Source organism: Rhinolophus sinicus, linkage group LG18, assembly GCF_036562045.2.
Source record: "Rhinolophus sinicus isolate RSC01 linkage group LG18, ASM3656204v1, whole genome shotgun sequence".
NCBI lineage: Eukaryota > Metazoa > Chordata > Mammalia > Chiroptera > Rhinolophidae > Rhinolophus > Rhinolophus sinicus.
The window spans coordinates 5109219-5128809 of NC_133767.1; the positions used below are offsets into that span (position 1 = coordinate 5109219).

General features: G+C 48.9%; 1 protein-coding gene across 2 annotated transcripts in view; it reads right to left on the reverse strand.

Annotated features, from left to right (window-relative positions):
• ABCC1 (ATP binding cassette subfamily C member 1 (ABCC1 blood group)) overlaps positions 1-19591 on the reverse strand; it is a 115421-nt gene that overhangs the window by 69934 nt on the left and 25896 nt on the right. For both annotated transcript variants that reach the window (XM_074322977.1, XM_074322976.1), the window contains exons 2-5: positions 16038-16214; positions 12553-12678; positions 8099-8236; positions 6806-6931 (exon numbers count right to left, since the gene is read on the reverse strand). In XM_074322977.1, the coding sequence (XP_074179078.1) occupies positions 6806-6931; positions 8099-8236; positions 12553-12678; positions 16038-16214 (567 nt within the window). The remainder of the gene's footprint in view (positions 1-6805; positions 6932-8098; positions 8237-12552; positions 12679-16037; positions 16215-19591) is intronic.

The window sequence follows — 19591 nt, forward strand, 5'->3', positions numbered from 1 at the left end:
TGCAGACAGCAGAGGCGTTCAGCATAATCCCATAGGCACCTCACAAATCCTGGCCTTCGTTCCAAGGAAAGCAAGTCCAGCTGTGGGTCAAGAATGAAGCGAGCTGTGGACTGCACAATTAAAGCTGAATCTGTTCCCTTTGTACCCAACTGTACACAAATGAGACCGTAAGAAATGATGGCCCACAGGGAAAAGATGAATCCTCACTCTGCTAGTGAAAAATCCCAGCCCCTGCGAGAGAATTCACCCTGCACATGCAAGGAGGCCAGACCATCACCACGAACATTCCAGTTTGTAATTTGCACACTCCAAGCACTTGATCAAATTTGTCTCCCCAGCCCTCCTTCCTCTGCTGGATCCAAACACGGATTTTCAGATCATGGGAAGCCATGTCGGGACGACACAGGGTCCCCCTCACCAGCAAAGAGAAGGAAATACTTATGGGTTTGGGAGCTGGTTTCCAGAAGTCCCTATCTGATGTGGAAGGCCTTACTTGACAACAGACAACTGGAGTGCTGACGCAGCCAAGAACTGAGGATAACGAAAAGCAAAGGAAGAAAGACTAATGCATCCGTATCAAGATGGCAGACCATTCAAATGAAACCAAACAGGACACTCTAGCATAAAATGACATATAAAAGCAGAGCTTCCAGCTCTGGGCTTCCAGCCTTTGAGACTGAAACGGACGAACTCCTGACCGAGGATGAAGGCGGCTTGTGAACTGGTCCCCGACTCCTTTAGAAAGGAGAAGAATTCACATGAGCCCTGGCTGAAGGTGAAAGGAGAGAAAGTCGGACCATGCAAACAGAGCTGTATCCTTTGGCATCTATGTCTGGCTCCAGCTGACTTGGCCAGAAACTATATGGATTGAACCAATTTGGTACAAGAGCCCCAGGCACTGGTTCTTTTGAGAACTCATCACTTTCCATACAGGATAGTTTGGGGGGGACCTCCTCTGGGCCTTTCAGCATACTGGCCTTTGTGTCGGAAATTCTCTGGGTCCCCACACACATTTTCTGGTTCTGATTCTGCTTTTAGTTTGGTTGTCTGCCGCTGACTCCCACTCCGCATTTCCTAAATGCCCAGGAGTAAGGGATGGGTGAGGCAGTACAGCTTAGAGCAAGGGTTCTGGAAGGGGGCCTCCATCACCAGTTTCCATAGGCCTGAAAATCTGTTAGAAATGCAAATACTGGGGCCCCACCCAGATCTACTGACTCAGAAGCTCTGGAGGTGGGACCCAGTGATCTGTGTTTCAACAAGCCCTCCAGGTGAGGCCCAGGCCTGCTCAGGTGTGCGAACCCAACAAGAAGGGCTCCCCGATCCAGCCTCGAGACGAAGGCAAGACACTTCGCCACCCTGACTCTCGGTGTTCGCATCTGTAAAATCGTGCCTCGTGGGGTTGCTTCGAGAAGTAAGCCAATTCATACCTAAATACAGCACCCCGGGCTGTTAGTACCATTCTCATTAGTTGGAACAGATTGAAACGTCCAACAATGAAAGAGATTCGCTGCTACAACTTGAAACGTTGCTGTTTCTTGTTGGCTGTGCTGCGTGGAGCTGTGCAAGCCACCTCCCTGCCGAGGACCAGTTTCTCCCACCGTAGCACACACCACGCATGCATCGCCCTTCCCCCATGACGTTGTCTATTATTTCCTGGCTTCTGATCCTCTAGTGCACATGGTCACTGTCCAGCTCAGCCGTCCTCTCCACATGCCTGGGCTGCAATAGCGCCTGCAATGGCGCCCTCAGTGTCCTCTCCAGCCTTTCCGTGTCCCAGGCGTCCTCCTCCTTCTGGCTGGCAAACACTCCCACGCTGAGTGTGTCACAGTCCTGCTGAAAAATCTTCCCTCAGGTCAAAACTCCAAATCTTTATGGTGGCACGCTATTCCATCCTTGGTCTTTCCTGCTTGGCTCCCTGGCCCGTCCTATCCAGCCAAGGAGAATTCTGAGTCCCAAAGGCGCAGGCGTTCCGCCCGATTGCCACATGCTGGTTCCTTTCCCAAGAGCGTGTCCACCCTCCTGCCTTCAGCCTCATCAGCCCTGCGAGGCCACTCATTCCTTTGCCTCAGGCACGCTGGCCGGCAGCCCCCAGCACTTTCCTGCCTCATAGCCCACTGTCCATCCTGCAGCTGCTGGCTCATGTACCCTTTGCCCCTCCTCCACCTCTCCGCAGGAGCACTGCTCACCGTTGGTTCACTTCTAGGTATTCAGAGCCCAGCTCGGCCACTGGCACGATGCTGAATCACTGAATGACGAAAAGCCGAAAGGAGAAAAGGAATTAAAAATGGACTTGACGATGGTTTCATCAACAGTCTAAGCTTAGCAGCTCGTTGCCTCTGGGGTGTGAGGGGTAGAGACTGACCATCAAGAGGCAGGGGGGGAACTTTCTGGGGTCCTGGAAACGCTCTCTATCTCGATAGGGGTTTGAGTTATTCACTTATCAAAAACTCATTGAATGGTAACAAGATTCAAAAATGTCACTGTACATAAATTTCACTTTAAGGAAAACAAAACTATAAACAGATAGAGAACTCTAGCAATGGTTTGTATGGTCAAGTGTTTGGGTGAAGGCCACTGATGTATTTCAGGGGAAGTTTCAGATACCAAAAAAATCAGCCGGTTGGCTGGCTGGCTAGTTATGTGATAAAGCAACTTTAGCAAAATGCTAACTGTAGAATCTAGTTGGTGGGTAGATGGGTTCTCCCTGTGCAATTCTTTCAACTTCTCTGTAGGTTTGAAATGTTTGTAGGAAAATACTGGGGAAGAAATGTTTCGTATTTATGGACAGAGCTAAAAATACCTGTTACTCCAAATGAGCTGAGCGGTTTTTACTGAATGTGCTAAACGAGAGCTTTCCAACTGTGAGGGATCTTATCAAGATGAGACTGAGTCAGCAGTGCTAGGAGGCCCGAGACACTGCATTTCCAATGAGCATCTGGAGACGCTGATGCTGTGGTCTGAAGACCCCACTTCGAGAAGTGAGGGTCAGCTACGTGACCACATTTGGCGGGGAGGCCCACAACTGCGAATGGAACCCCTGCCCCCCAACCCTACACAGTAGCCTCAGGGCCGGCAACATAAAAGGACCAGAGGCTGGGGACAGGCAGGGAGCAGCCCCACAGACAAGCAGGACAGGAATAGATGTCTGAGTCACGCAGCAGGGTGGGTGCAGGGCCAGCTGGGGAGGCCGGCCGGCGGTGTGACTCAGCAAGAGGGAGTATGGAGCAGCACAGCGCTGCAGTTCCCCCTCCACCCCCCAGCCCTGCATGACCCTGGCCCACCCCTGGACTCGGCTGACCCATCTCTCTGAGGACCGGCGACATGTGGCTATCGCTCTTCGGACAGAAGAGAGGCAGAGGCCACACTCTCCTGATCTGTCAGGTTCCACTGTAATACTAGCCCTGAGGGTGACAGGCAGACAGGCATAGACGCCACCTACAGCGTCCCCCATCCTCACACCTGGGGCAGGAGGGGGATGAGCAAGCATCAGGTGGAACCTCAACCCATTTGCAAGATGGGGACACTGAAGTCCTGAAAGGAGAGGCGACTGGCCCAACATCTCCAATCGAAAAGCCCCGTGCCCTGCTTCCCTGCCTTCCTCTCAACTGTGGTTCTGTAGTTGTGTGTTGCTTGACCTGCTTAATGGCTGTCTCACCATGAGACCAGAAGCCTCTGAGGGTACGCAGCAGACTCTATTTTCCAAAGATGGCCAGACATTATCTGCCACCCCATGTGCTCTTCTCGCAATGAGATCTGGCCACACCCCCATCTAGAGGGGGGGTCTGTGCCCCGCCCCCTCACAGTTGCTCCCAGGCAGACTTTTGTGATTGTCTCAACCAAGAGAGTAGGGCAGGGGGGTGGCCAGTTAGCTCAGTTGGTTGGAGCATGGTGCTAATACCAAGGTTGCCAGTTCTGATCCCCGCATGGGCCACTGTGAGCTGCACCCTCCTTAAAAAAAAGGAGAGTAGGGCAGGAGTGACATTATGTGACCTCTGGGACCAGGTCGTAAAATGTGACACAGCAACCACCTGGCTCTCTCTCAGAACACTTATTCTTACAGAGCAGCTGCCATGCTGTGCGGAAGCCCCAGCCGCTTGGGGAGACGACAGGGAGCTGTCAACCCTGGTCCCCGTGGCTGTGTTCACCACTAGACATGTGAGTGAGGAATTCTTCTGGCAAACTCGAGGCCCCGCCACCATTTGACTCTGACTGCAGGAAAGACCCCAAGTGAGATCCACCCAGTTGAGCCCAGTCAACGCCCAGGACTCAGAAACAATAACAAACCAGGGTGGTTTGTTCTGGAGAAACAGACAACTGGAGCGGGACAAGCAGGGCATGAATCATATCTAGTTCACACACTGTTGTGTCTCCACAGCTAAGAGCCCTATTGCAACAGACGCTGAACCAATGTCTGTCAAAGGGATAAAGGAAGCCAGGTGGGATTCAAGCTCAGGGTCTGCCCAACTGCAGATTTAGGGCATAAGTTAGGGGCTCACAGTCCCCTCTTTGAGCTTCAATGCCTAAAACAGAAAAAGGAGTGGGGAGGAGGGTCAGAGGGTCCCAGCCCCCCGCTCCCCCCCCCTCGCGGCCCAGCCTTGAGCTGCTGAGCTGAGAGGTCAGGCAGCCCCAGGGTGGCAGGGCAGGCCCCAGGCCCAGGCTCCTATGAATGCAGAAAACACAATGGGAGGAGGAAGTCAGCTCTATGAGCCACGTCCCTGCACACATGCCCAGGGAACAAGGGACAGGAACTTTATCCAGATCCCCAGAGGGGACCAGAAATCTGCAATTCCATCCAGCATAAAGCACCCAGGATGGTCCCCAGGGCAAGCCTGCAAGGTCAGGTGACCCCCACACCAGCCCGTCAGCCCCACCAGGGCTCAGTTTACCCTCAGAGGAACCCAAGGTCTGCAGCCACCGAGGGGTGAGTGGCTTGTTCGGTGTGACCCTTAGCTCCACAGAACAGCATGACATTTAACACATATTTCCTGACGGGGCCAGTCCACAGCACAAAGCCACCCACGCACAGCTACACACTGATGAACAGCAGACACAACCACGGGACATCCGAGGCCCTCCTCTGTGCCAGGCGTGGGCAGGAGTCCAGTGGATGCCACAGGCATGGCCGCTGCCTTTGTGGATTTCACACACCTACAAACACACATGCACCAGAACCCCCTAACGCACACACTCACAGACACACGTCCACAAACATATGAACATAAAAATATGCACACACACACACACAAATGCACACTTTGCTAATTTCTCCAACCCAGGTCCTCGTTGAGCAGGGAAATCCAAGAATAGGACCCCTCAGGCCACACGCCAGGACACAGGTGTGTGTCAACCTTCCTTCCCACAAAGGCGGCCTCATCCTTTTGCTGAGGTTCAGACCGAACCCAACAGAACCACCGCAGCTGGAAACTGCGCCTGCTGTGCTTTCACCTGTCAACAGCTGACTAACCACGAACAAAGCTCCTAATCAAATAAACGCATCAAATAAATGCTCCAAGAGCATCCTGCCCTTCTCAGAATAAAAGCCATACAGCTCACGAGGCCTACAGGCAACTGTCCCCACCTCTCGGATGCCATCCCTCAGCTCTCTCCTGCCTCTCGCTGCTCAGGCCAAATGCTGTTCCCTGGACATTCCACAGCAGCTCCTGCCCCAGGGCCTTTGCACTCGCCACCCCTCTGCCTGGAAACGCTCTTACTCAGGGGATTTGCTCGGCTCACTCTCACGCCTTCAGGTCTCAGCTCCAATGCAGTTTCCTGGGAGAGGCCTTCCCCGACTGCACTTACCAAAACCTGCACACAACCCCCAACCATCAGCTCCATTTCCTCTCCCTGCTTTCTTCTTCTCAGCATTTATCACTACTTGACAGACACTTGGGGCCTGGGTTACTGTTTGCACCCCGCCCCCCATGACAACATAAACTTCAAGCAGGCAAGGACTCTGCTTTATTCACTGCTACAGCCCTGTGCCCAGATCGGGGCATGGCACTTGCCAGTTCCCGTTTAGCTCAGGATGGCAGGGAACAATAGGACAGGAAGAAGGAGGGAGAGAGAAGAGGAGGGAGAGAAAGGGGGAAGGAAGAGAGGATGGAAGGAGGGAAGAGGGAAGGAAGGGAGGCAGGGAGGGAGGAGAGAGGCAAGGGTGACAAATGACTGTGTTCCCTTTTACTCTCCCAGCTGGAAGAGTGGCCACCTCACCCTGACCACTGCTGTCCTTCTGCATGCACAGGATTTCCCACAAACTGAAATAACAGGCTGAGAGTCTCACACTCAAATCCCTGAGGGCCAGGCACACCCCTAAGCAAGGCTGCACAGGGCCATAGGGACTGGTGGGGACTGTGGCAAACAGGGCAACATTGCCCAGCTCTGGCCAACTCAGCTAGGTGGCCTAATGCCCCTGACGCTGCCAGAACGGCTCCTTTTTCTAGAAAACCTGGACAGTTAAAATGTATGTGAAACTTGCTGATTTTTAAATGTGTGCTCACATTTTCTAAAATCACAATGCCAACAAATGAGAAATTCTACAGGCCTGCAAGACACAGCCATTTACAACTACGATCGTAATCAGATTCCCTCCTGAAGCCCCCACCCCCAGCCCAGCTACAGCTACGGCTCGGTTTTTCCAGCTGTAAAGTGAGCAGGATGCTATTACCTATCTCCAGGTGTTTGGGGAAGACGGAAGGAGATCCCAGAAGGACGATAATGGCTCAGGACAAGCGCCCGATCCACGTCAGCCGTCACTGTACACTAGTTCTCTCTCAGACACACTCGCGGTCCCTGTGATCACACTTACGGGGTCATTGATGGTTTCAGAGAACAGGGGCAGGCGGTCTGAGAAACAGGACAGCACGAGCTGAATCAGCACGAGGGAGCAGTAAACGTAGAAGGTGGCATCGCGAAACACATCGACCTCGGCGTCCTAAATGTGAGAGGAGGGAGGAGAAGCAGATCGGTTTCTGGAAGCAGCTTGCAGAGGCCGGGGGAGCAGACTGCAGAAGCGCCACCCGCTCAGAGTGCCAGGCTCTCTGCCCCATCCCCTGCCCCCGCAAGATAACACGAGAGGCGGTGACACCACGGAGTGGTCCACACCGCCTGGGGAGGGCGCCCCCCACACTGGGAGGAGGCCTGGGTCTGGGAGTGCAGCAGACCCACACACAGGGGCCTGGCTCCACTCATACTGGCTGTGGGGCTTTGTCAGCTTACTCACCTCTCTGTGCCTCAGGTTCCCCATCTATAGATAGACCAGTGATTCTCAACTGGGAGTGATTTTACCCCCCAGGGAACACTTGCCAGTGTCTGGGGACCATTCTGTTTGTCATAAGTTGGGAGGGCCTCACTGGCACCCAGGGAGTGGAGGCCAGGGACGCCCCTAAGCATCCTACAAAACGCAGGACAGCCCCTCACAACAAAGATGCCCCCAGCTCAGACATTGATTAAGTATTCCTGGAAAGAACTTAGTCCCCCCTCTGGCACTTTGAAAACAAGAACTCAATACATGTCAGCTGCCATCACTATTAAAGACAAGTCTGTGCTGTATACAGCAGGCGCTCAATAAATGTTCCGTTTCTCTTCCTTCCTTTGCCTGACGCCAGTTCCTGGCAGGGAACAACAGGACAGAGTCTGAAAGTACACGCTCTTCAGAATTCCCGAGAGCAGCAGCATATGGCAGCCAACGTGAAGCACTTCACAGCCTGAGTAGTGGCCGATGGCACGAAGGGAACATGGGGACAACCCAGGGTCCCCTGGGCGAGCAGCTGCTCTGCAAACACTGCTCCCCACTTGGCTCCTTTCCAACACCTAGCCTTGCTGTTGACTGCTGACAGGCTCACAGGGTGGTATGCATCTGCCTGTGGCTCCGGCCCCTGGAGGACCCACATGGGCTCCTGAGAGCTACACAGACAAATGGGGCCCTGAGGAAAGAAGGTTCTAGAACGAAAGATGGATGAGGTAGGGAAATCTCTGGGGAAGAAGTCAGGCTCATCCCCTCGTGCCTATGGCAACACAGAATTTCCACACAAGCCAGAAAGGAACAGGCCTCTCTCCCAAGGGCCGCTGCAGGAAGATACAGCATGAGGCGACCACTTACCTCTTTTAAGGCATTCATGATTTTGGATCTCAAGATGACAAGGGCACACAGTAGGGCTACAAGCCAAAATGTGAGCATTATCCCTGAGGACTGGACTCCCTTCCTTCTCTCGAGCTGAATTAAAAAGGTAGCAAGCAGCTGGAAGACAGAAGCACACAATAAGGTCATCGGGAGGAGGCCAAGCCCCCCAAGGCCCCCCTGTCCAGGAGCCTGGCAGACATTAGGCTGGGAGCAGAGCTGCCCTCAGCCCAGTCACACAGGAACAGCCTGGGCGCGGACCTGGCTCCAGCCCCAGCTCTGCTCTCACCTTGCTGGGTGACCCTGGGCAAGTTACTGAACCTCTCTGAGCCTCCACTGCCTCGTCTACAAAATGGAAGTGATAACAGCACCTAACTAGAGAGTTGTGGGAATTTAATGAGACTGCGTATAGATCTGGGAGAGGACGGAAAAGTCAGGGAAAGTGTAGAACAGAGATGGACACACTTTTGCTTAAAAGACCAGAGAGTAAATATGTTAGTTTTGCGGACCACAGACTTTGTCACAACTACTCACTGTTGCTACGGCAGCGTGAAAGCAGCCCCAGATGAATGGGTATGGCCGTGTGCCAATGAAACTTTATTTACAAAAGCAGGTGGTGGGCCCACCATTGACTTAGAGCTGAACTACCTGTGTTCAAATTCTCCTTTGGGCAACGGTGGTAACTGCTCTTCATGGAGCACCTGTTACCTTCGCCCCGTATGAAGCATTCACACGCACTAACTCAGTGTCCCCCGTGGCCCTAAGAAGGAGAACCAGTCTGCAGATGAGGAAGTGAAGGTTACTTAATCTGCCTACAGTCACACATCTCATCTGCAGGGATCTTCATTAGAACGATGGTGGTGGAGAAATGGGATTATTTCGACCCCGTATCTGGGGCTACGACTTCCATCTGACACATGACTTAATGGTCAGGGAGAGGAAAATAAATAAAACTGCTTTTCCTTGAAAGGAAATGGCACGACCGTCCCCGAGATGGGCAGGACCACCCTCTTGATGCTGACCCCTAGTGCTGGTCACGGTCACGGCCACGAGCCGACTCCTGAGGAGCTGTGATGACCCACGGCACCCCTCCTCACTCCCAGGCTGCTGGATCCAGAAACGGGTCCCCCCATTTCCTTCACTCCCCACATCTAATCCAACGGTAACACACGTCAGCTCTGCCATCAAGGCCCGTCCTCAGCTCACCTGCAGCTCACCCTGGTCCCTGCCTCCATCCCCTTGCGATGGGTGACCCCACGGGCACCCCCCACACTGGCCTCTGAGGTGCCACTCCTGCCCAACAATCCATTCTCCACTCAGAGGCCACAGTTAGCTTTGAAAGATGCACAGCCAGGCATGCCGCAGCCTTGGTCAAAGCCTTTGCCTTTACTACCGGGGGTTTTAACCCAGGGTTCAAGGACAGGCTGTGGCTAGAACCCAGGAGTCCATGAACTTGGATGGGAAACTATTACAGCTTCAGTTTCCCACATCAGCGCCCCAATTATAAGCGGAGGCAATAGACCACAGTGGTATTAGCAGCACCAGCAACTCTGTCACAAACAGAAATCACATCTGAAAATACAGAGGGTGCCAAAGAAATACATACGCATTGTAAGAAAGGAAGAAACTGTATGAGAATTGTAATACTCAATATATACCGATAACAAAAGATGAATACAAGTCATGTGTATACATGTTTTTGGCACCCGCTGTATACAGCTGAAGATGTCCCAAGTATCCCATACGGTCCCTGCTACGTGTCTAGAAACTAAGGAGGAGCCACACCTATTGCTAGATCATGATTTGAAACGCATTAACAGAGAGGCACCTACATTTCTTACTTTGTTTTCTAATCTTCTGATAACTGTATTGAAACATAATTGGTTTCCCAGCCCAAACGTCCTGCAACTGAAGAATGGATAAGCAATGGTGAAACCATGCAGTCAAATACACTTCACAAATAAAAAAAAAAAAAAATTTCTGGATACACACAGCACGGCTGAAGCGTCACACTCAAACTGCTCCAGCCTGTATGGCTCCATTCACGTGACATTTTGGAAAAGGCAAAGTGACAGGGGCAGAAAACATGCCAGCAGTTCCCAGGGGAGGGTGGAGGCAGGCGCTGACTATAAAGCAGCAGCACAGAAAGCTTCTGGGGTGATGGAACTGTTACAAGACCATACGTGCTTATCAATTAAACCTCAAGTAAAAATATAAATGAATGGCACGAAATCCTCATGTATACGTGCGAGTGTGTGGTTTCCTTTGTAATCCTATGTGTTTTCTGTTTTTAAGAACACCATTCTGAGAAGGAGACCAGACTGGCAAAGGAGAAAGAGGTTCATGGCACAAAAATGATTAGAACCCAGCTTTGGGAGTGAAAAACAAAACCCACTTACCCAAAAACTCAAGGTCCCACAGGGTCAGACCGCTGCCCTCCCTGCCATTCCAGCTCCCCTCCTCTTCCTCACCCTCTCCACCCCAGCCACACAGACTAACTCCACCGCTCCTGCTAACCCCAGGACTTTTGCACACGCTGTTCTCGCCAACTGGCTGGTCCTCGACTCACAGGCCCTTCAACTTTTCCTTCAGGCCTCAGCTCCATCGTCTCTTCCTCCCTACCCTCCAGACCAAACCAAGGTCACCTAACTTCACTCTGACAGCAAGCAAACATCGTGTGCCTTTTTTGGGAATTATTCATTGAACGTCTGTTTGCCCAGCTGGACTGTACACTCCATGAGGATAGAAATTGTGTCTGCTTTATCTTCCACCCCTGGCACTTATTAGGGATAAAAAGTATGTGTGGACTGCCTCGCATGCCATATTCCCGGTGCCTGCGCATTCCTGTCCCCAAGGGTGTCGGGAGAATGTTTCTGCAGCATGAGCAGCAGGGCTGGTCCATCATTCGGTCATGGAGTCCTGGCGGGGAGAGAGACTGAGGATCTCACAGGCCAGTGCACCTGTCAGCCAGCCCAGCTCAGAGCTATCACCCCCGTGGCCCCAGCATCACAGGCTAAGGCCTGAGTGAAGAATCAGAAGACCAGGAACAAGGAAAGTGAAGGGAGTAGGAGCTACTCCAGGCCAAACGAGTCCACCTTGACCTCCGCTTGCCAAAATGTAGAGCCCAAGACCTTCAGGCCGGCACAGCCAAGCCTTTATTTCTCCATGCCTTCAACACATTTCTGGAGTGCTTACTGCATACCAAGCACGGTGCCAGGCTCTGAGGACAAAAAGGAGCGCCAAGCCCAGCCGGAGAGCCAGGTATTAGCAAAGAGCACCATCGACACAGCGGGGCAGACAGCCTGGGTGTGAAGCCGGCTCTGCAGCTTACTGGCTGTGTGACCTTGGACCAGTTCCTTCACTTTTCTGTGCCTCAACTTGCTTATCGACAAGATGCGGATGATGAGCAAACATTCTTAAATGAGCTGATACACAAAGGGATTAGGACAGTGCCTGGCACAGAGCACACGCTGTTCACGTATGAGCTAAGGATCTGTGGTCCCCCCACAACCTGGCTCCAACTGGCCTTTCTTGTCCCATGTTCTGTCGCATCCACTGCCTGCCCCCTGAACCCCCACTCCACGGTCCTGCTTCATAGAAAGGCTCATCTTCCTTCCCCAGATACTCCCTTTTGGTCTCCAACCCTTTTTTGGATACACTCTTCTCCCTGCTCAAAACATTCTGCCCCAAAATTGCTCCCTAACTCATTCTACAACACTTCTCAGAGGACCCAAGACACATGGTACCTTACAGGAATGGCCCTTAATTCAGAGCATGTCACTGTGGAGTGCAAGAGCTAAAAGCATGGCCTCTGGGGTGACCACCCCTCTCTTGGCTATGTATTAGCTGTGTGACTTTTAGCAGGGTACACAACCTCTCTGTGCCTTAGTCACCTCACTTTAAAATAGAGACAAAGCAGCCCCTATCTCACAAGTTTGTTCTGAGAATTAGACATAGTAAGTACTCAGAACATGTCAGCTGCAATCAAGTACTTCCCCTGCCTGTATCTCCCACTAAATTAGAGACCCCCGTGGGGCAGGGTAGTTTCTTATTCAGCCTGGCATCCTACCCTTGTGCCAGAGCCTGACAACTTAAGAAGCCATTGGATCTTGGGCGATTAATATAAACGACTGAGCGAGCCAGTGCAAGAACAGAGTACAGCAAGCGCAGTGGAGGATGGCACGTGCCATTCAGCCTCCAGAGCAGGGAGGGCAACAGGGCCTGCTGGGAACTGTGGTAACCTGGCCAGCACATGCCCCATAGAAAGGCTGCAGTCACCCCTCAGCTCCAGCTGACTGCTGCCCAAGTCCGGTGTCACCAGCTAGCTTTTTGAGTTTTTCAAGAACAGCCAGATTTCTGGATTTTTACTGGGAGATCGTCTCATTTCTAAATGCCGGCCACTGTTTTTGGTCTTTACAGTACCAGCTGCTACTTACCATGGTGATACCCAAGAGCGTTGGGCTGACCAGAAACACGGGGGCTGGGAACCTGCCCCAACTTCTTTCCCAGAAAGAGTAGAAGAGGTCTGCCCAGCAGACGAGCCACAGCAAAAACCCCAAGGCCTGGAAGAGAAGTACATGCAAGGCTTAAAATGGATGCACTGAAACTCGCCCCCGCTCAGCCTCAGGGGGACCAACAAACCCCTAAACTATCAGATGTGGTCTTTGGGCATAGCACACATCCTCTGGAACACGGCCAAGTGCTACGTAGTGTAAGCCACCATCTGAGCCATCTCACTTGTCTGTAACCCGCACCCTCCCCTCCCCTGTACTCCAGGCGTGACTCTATTTGTCTGGTCACTAGTCACCCCAGCACCTGAAAACTCAAGAGCTCAGTCTAGAGCTTGTCTGTATCAGCAACCCCAGCAACTGGCATAAGACCCTTCTCACAATAACCATTCATTCAACAACATTCATCCAGCCAAAATGTATTGGGCCACACACTTTGCAAAGTGCCAAGGATACAAAAGGAAACAAAACAGACAAAAGTGCCTGCCTTAGACTTATCAGGGGGATCACTTCATAAATTATATAAATGTCTAACCACTACATTGTATACCTGAAACTAACATAAAGTATTGAATGTCAACTATAATTAAAAAAAAATAGTCACGTGAGTATAAAATACAGCATAGAGAATACAGTCAATGATATTATAATAACTACCGTGTTCTCCCAAAAATAAGACCTACTCCGAAAATAAGCCCCAGTTAAGATCGTCAGCCAGATGGATGCATTTAGTACATTATGACAATGTTCCAGAAGAACATGACATGACTGTATTTGAATAAATGTAGATTGTTGTGCATGAAAAAATAAGGCAGCCCCTGAAAATACGCCCTACTGCATCTTTTGGAGCAAAAATTAAAATAAGACCCAGTCTTATTTTCGGGGAAATACAGTATAAGACCTGGTCTTATTTTGGGGGAAACACGGTATGTACAGTGTCAGATGGGTAATAGACTTATTGGGGTTATCACTTTGGGAGGTATATAAATGTCTAACTACTATGTTGTACACCTGAAACTAAAAAAAAAACAAGTGCCTGCCTTCATGGTGCTGAGATACTGGTGAAAGCAAACAGGCAAGAAGCAAACTGAAAAATATATACTATAATGCCAGAGTAATAAGTGATATAAGAAAAAATGAAAGTGGAGATAGAGTGTCAGGGAAGCCACTCCAATCAGGTGACGTCTCAGTAAAGAGCCAAAAGTGAATATTTGAGGGAAAAAACAAATCAGGCAGAGGGTAATGCAAGTGCAAAGGCCCTGGGGTAGGAGCATGCTGGGTGGATTTAGGGCTGCTGTGGAAAGAGCAACGGGCGTGGCAGGAGATGACAGGCGGAAGAGGAGCCTGGAGCCACTGACAGGACTTCTAGAGTGTGGTGAGAAATTACAGGAGGGCTTTTGAGCAAGGCAAGAACAAAATCTGATTTATATTTTAAAGGCAGATGTTGTTTCCCAGGGAAAGCTCAACGTGCTCCCAGGGGTGTAAGGAAGATATTAGGTCTAATTCAAGATAGGGAAATAGATCGCATTTTGAGATAGGCTTGAACTGTGAGATTATCGGTGAAAGGACAGCTGCAGTAAAAGCTGAATTCAAGTTTTCCTGTTTACCAAGGGCTCATGTAAACAAGCCTTGGGAAATGTGGCTTTAAAAAATTACTGAGCTAGGCGTAACGATAAGATATAAGTGATCTCTAGAGAATGACGACCTGGAGATACTTAGACAACAGCAAAGCCACACTGAGTTCCAGCGTCCAGCCTTTTGGGCTTCTATGTAATTTCCTTCACATACTAGCCCTTCCACTCACATCAGGGCCTCAGATATTATTATTATTATTTTTTTTTTTTTTTATTTTTTTTTTTTAGCATGATTAGGAACCCTGGAAAACTGTTAAATCCTCAGCTGGCAGGGGTCTCCTCTAGCATCAGCAATTGTTTGGCAGAAACTGACTCCATACCCAGTGAACTTCAATTCCATACGTGGTGGGTTCAAGCACACTTAATAAGTAGCCTAGTTTTTAAATGCACGTATTTGCATGGAGTTCTTGGTTTTGATATATTCATTTGCTACATCAACCATGCTTTCAGAATTTACCGTTTGAACAACCTGGTTTCAGAACCTGTGAAATGAACTGGCACTTGTGTGTCAATTTCAGATGTGGGAGAATAATGTGTTTGTAAAGTGCACACAGACACACACACACACACACACACACACACACACACAAAGCAAAAATACAAACAAAAACTCCTGAGATGGATACATGCCAAGTTGAGGGGAGAAAGCGAATGAGGAACATGGTGTGCACATGCTCTTTAACACAACTTCCCCTCAGAAGGCTTATCTTTAGGGGGAAGAACAGTAACTGTGCCCCAGAAGCAGAAGCCATTGATCACGCCATTGTGACCAAATGATCACACCCCATCAACTGGATGTAACAGCCTGAGGACACAACAGCATCCCCCTTGCCGTTTTCCAGCCAGACATGTGTCCCCTGAATCTACTCACGAGGAAGGGTTACAGGCCCAAGTTGAGGACTCATTCTAAAACAAAAGGCCCACATTTATCAGCTCTGTCAATGTCACAAAACACAGAGAAAGATGAAGCGACCTTCCAGATGAAAGAAAACTAATGGGGTAACATGACCCAATGCAGTATGTGACCTTGGCCCGGATCCTGAATCGGGGGAGAAAAATGCTCGAAAGGACAGACAGTATTGGGACAATTGACAAAATGAGAATGCAGACAGATTTTGTTAAAAAAAAACAAAAACCCACTGTCCATGTTAAATTTCCTGATTTTAATAATTGTACTGTGGTTACATTATAAGTATAGCTCTGCTTTGAGGAAAGACGCACTGATGAATTAAGGGGTAAAGGGGCATGGTGGCTGCTACCTCTTCTCGAATAATTCACACAAAAAATAACAGGTGTATATGGAGGGGACAAAAGCGAATGATAAAACAAATATGGCAAAATGTGAAAAATCGGTGACTGAGAGCAACAGGTATACAGGGCGAGGGAGTGTTCTTGGTATCCTTCTTGCAACTTTTCTACAGTGTGAAATTATTTCAAGATAAAAACTGTCTTTTAAGTAAAAGGATATCCTTGGTCCAGTAGGAAGACCTTCTGATGATCTAACAATCTCTTGAGTTAGATCCTATCAACCCTCTGTAATTATGCAGAGCTGAGGCTCACAGAGGCTAAAAAGACGTGCTCGAAGCCCTACCACTAGGAAGGGGGGCAGAGCCAACCCCGGAACCCCTGGAGGACTCCAGGGCCCCAGCCTTTATCTACCACATCATTATCCCGTCTTCTAGAAAAAGGAACTCAGGGCGATGAAGCAGAAGACACATGTCAGTTTTCACGAACCGCAACTCCCCACCCAGGCCCAACCTCTGCCCCACGAGGACTTACAGTTTTGGCTTTGTTGAGATGTGTCATCTGAATGTAGCCCCGGTCATGGTGGGACAGATAGAGGAAGTAGAAGGGGAAGCAGACCCAGAGGTAAAAACAAGGCACCCACACGAGGATGGTGTTCTGAAAGCACTTGGTGAAGTCAGGGTTGCTGGTGTTCCACGTGACGGTCCAGTCCTGCAGACACAAACACAGGTGAGGGGTCACCGGGACACATGAAGGAGGAGCAGGGGCCGGTGTGGAGATCAGAAACAGTGGTCACGGGGTTTGAGATACAGACGCGATCCCTGCACCGGAGGCCCCACCGGCAGAACACCCAACTGGAAAGATCAGTGGCCAGAAAGACTACGAAACAAGGAATGAGGAATAAAGGTATATGCCTCGTGGCACGAACCGGGCAAGTGCCTGGCACCGTTACAAAAGAGGGAGACGGACATTTCAAGGACTCTGGAAGGGTATCTCCTGTAAACGGAAGAGTCCTGTAGTCCTATGAAGCATTCCTACTTTACGGGCTTGTGAATTGAGGACTTTCTAATCTTCTTCATCACCATCTCCATCATCACCATCATCACCACCACCGTCACCACTGTCATCACCATCACAGTCACTTTCACCAGCACCACCACCACCGTCGAGGTGTCAAATGGGGGGAGAATCACTTCATCAATTACATAAATGTCTAACCACTAAGTTGTACCCCTGAAACTAATCTAATATTGAATGTCAACTGTAATAGAAAAAGAAAATCGCCATCAACACCCTCACCCCCCCTCATTGTGGATAATACCCAAACTGCTCTTCTGGGTGCTCGGCCCTATTCTAAGTGCTTTCTATGTATTACCTCCTTTAATTCCCTAAGTCCTTTATCCCTCCTTTTTAGACGGGAAAACTGAGACACGGGGAGGTTCAGTGATTTGTCCAGTGTCCCAGATGCTAAGAAACGGAGAGGAACTGAAACGCAGGCAATGTGCTCTGGAGTCCCTGCGTTTTACCACCGAACTATCCAGCCTTGGAAACAAATGTGCTTTAATTACTTTTATTTTTTACGAAACCTGCATTTTGTTAAAGAGACATGCCAAATAAATACTTACATATGTATATAGATGCAGTATGTCTGCCCAAGAATAACCTTCAACCAGCTGTTAGACTTGAGTAACGGAGAATTTCACTCAAGTCCTGATCTGACCACTGACCAGTTAGACTACTTTGGGAAAAGTTATTACCTTATCTTGGGATCTCAATTTCCTATCTCTACCTTGATTAGGTCACATAAGTTCAGAGGTCTGAAACAGGTGGCCTTTAGACCAATTTGGCCCACAAATGCTTTGTGGTTATTGTTGTTTTAAGCATGCTTTAAATTTTTTTTTTTTTTTACATCAGATGCCAACATTTCAAATCAGGAAATTGCATACAAAAATTTGGATTTCCACCTTCTCTTAAAAATATGAGAAAATATGGCAGCACTGGGCCCATTTTCATACTTCACAACCATCAGCAAGAGCAGGGCAATGGCCAGTCCCGGGATAAGGGGACAAGGTCCATGTGTTCCCAATGGCCAGTCCCCATGCAGCCCACTTCTTTCCTAGCCTTCTCTCTCCACTTTTGGACGATACTCTCTCCAGATTTCTGATTCCAAAAGCCTTCCCACAGTCGGGTAAGTGAGACCACCAAGGAACTCCGAGGAACCTGGAATCTAACAGCTCCATACAAGCTTTAAAGCCACATCAACAAATGTTAAAAGAGAAAGTGATGAGAACCAGCAGATCATTTCACTTAAAGAAAACATCTGACAATCGGATCAAAACATGGATTCCAAGCATTTTAAAAAAGAGACCTAGTTCTGTACAACAACATGAATATACTTAACACAACTGAAGTGTGCACTTAAAAATGTTAAAGATGATTTAAAAATAAAGAATCTGACTTAAAAAGAGAGAGATCGAGGTATTAAGCAAATACAGTGTATCTAAACTAGTTTTCAAAGGTGTGGCTGATAAATGGTTCTATGATACAAATGGTTATGTTTCCAGAACCAAGAACAAGGAATCAATGAAATGTAAACTTTAAAAGATTAACACTCACAAAGGGGTTTAGCTAGGAAACTTCTAAACACAAAGAAACCCTAAAAAGGACAAGTCCATCTCTGAACTTGGGCATTTGGAAGATAGCCTTGTAAATAAGAACGTCATCAGAGAGAGGGGTGATTTATAGCAAAGACTGATTACTTTAACTGGTTTCACACCACTTGGAATTCTTAAGGTGATGGTGAAAACGGGGACTTAACTGTTGGTGGTGATTATATTCAGAACAGTTTCTGAGCAGTTGCCAAAAAAGGCTCATTTGAAAGGAATCTGCCCTTCTAATACGTAAATGATGCTGGGGCTTAATGTATGGAGTTATGTATAGAAGAAGCTCGGTGCGTGTGACATATTTCAATAACCTGATCCTTGCCCCAATTATTCCTTGCCTGGACCAGTGCAGTAGCTTCCTAACCATTCCAGCCCCTCCTGGCCCCACTAAGTCCTCCCCCTACAGCCACAGTTATCCATCCATCCATCCATCCATCCATCCATCCATCCATCCATCCATCCATCCATCCATCCATCCATCCATCCATCCATCACTCCATGCACCAACACATCCAGCCAACCAGCCAACCATCTACCCACCTGCCCACACCCCCATCCATGTCTCTCTCTCTGTATTAATATATTAATAGGTAACACATTTGGGTCCTAAAACTGTTTAAAATTACACAAAATGCTATACTATGAAAACTAAGTCTTCTTCCCTGAACTCGCAGCCCCCCCATCCCACCCTGCAGGCAAAACTACCACTGGCTTATGTATTCTTCTAGAGATCTTCCAAATACAGTGTGTGTCTATCTTGTTTCCCCACAGGTACCCTAATACACGCCTATTCTTTACCTTACTTTTTTCACTTAACTAGTATTAGAAACTGATCTTTATCAGTAACATAGATCTACTTTCTTCTTGACAGCGTAATTTTTTTTCTTTTAAACAAAGGGTAGAAGTAAACAGCCATCTTTCCATCCTGGCCCTTAACCCCCAAGTTCCTCTCTCTAGAAGCAACTGTTACCAGTTTCTTATGTATCCTTCCAGAAAATACTTTATGCATACATAGCAAAAATCAATATATATTTTCTGTTATCACAAAGAAGGAAGCAACTTCATCTACTGTCTGTACCTTGTTTTCTCTTAATAATGGGTCTTAAGCCTATTATTACACATAAACAGCTTCCTCATTTCTGGGCCAGTTGCTTTATATTCCACTGTATGATGGACTTGACTTTATTTGATCAGTATCCTGCCAAATGAGCACTGGGCTACTCTCACAAACAACGCAGCAAGGAATAAATAACTTAAGTACCTGACATCACACACAAACAAGCATATTTTAACATCATCTTTTAAAAGTGAACCTCCTGGTCAAAGGGTGCACACATTTAAAATTTAGACACACAACTGCCCTCAAAACGGATACCGCCAATTTATAAGCACCCGACAAGGTACAAAAGCCACTACTTCCCAACT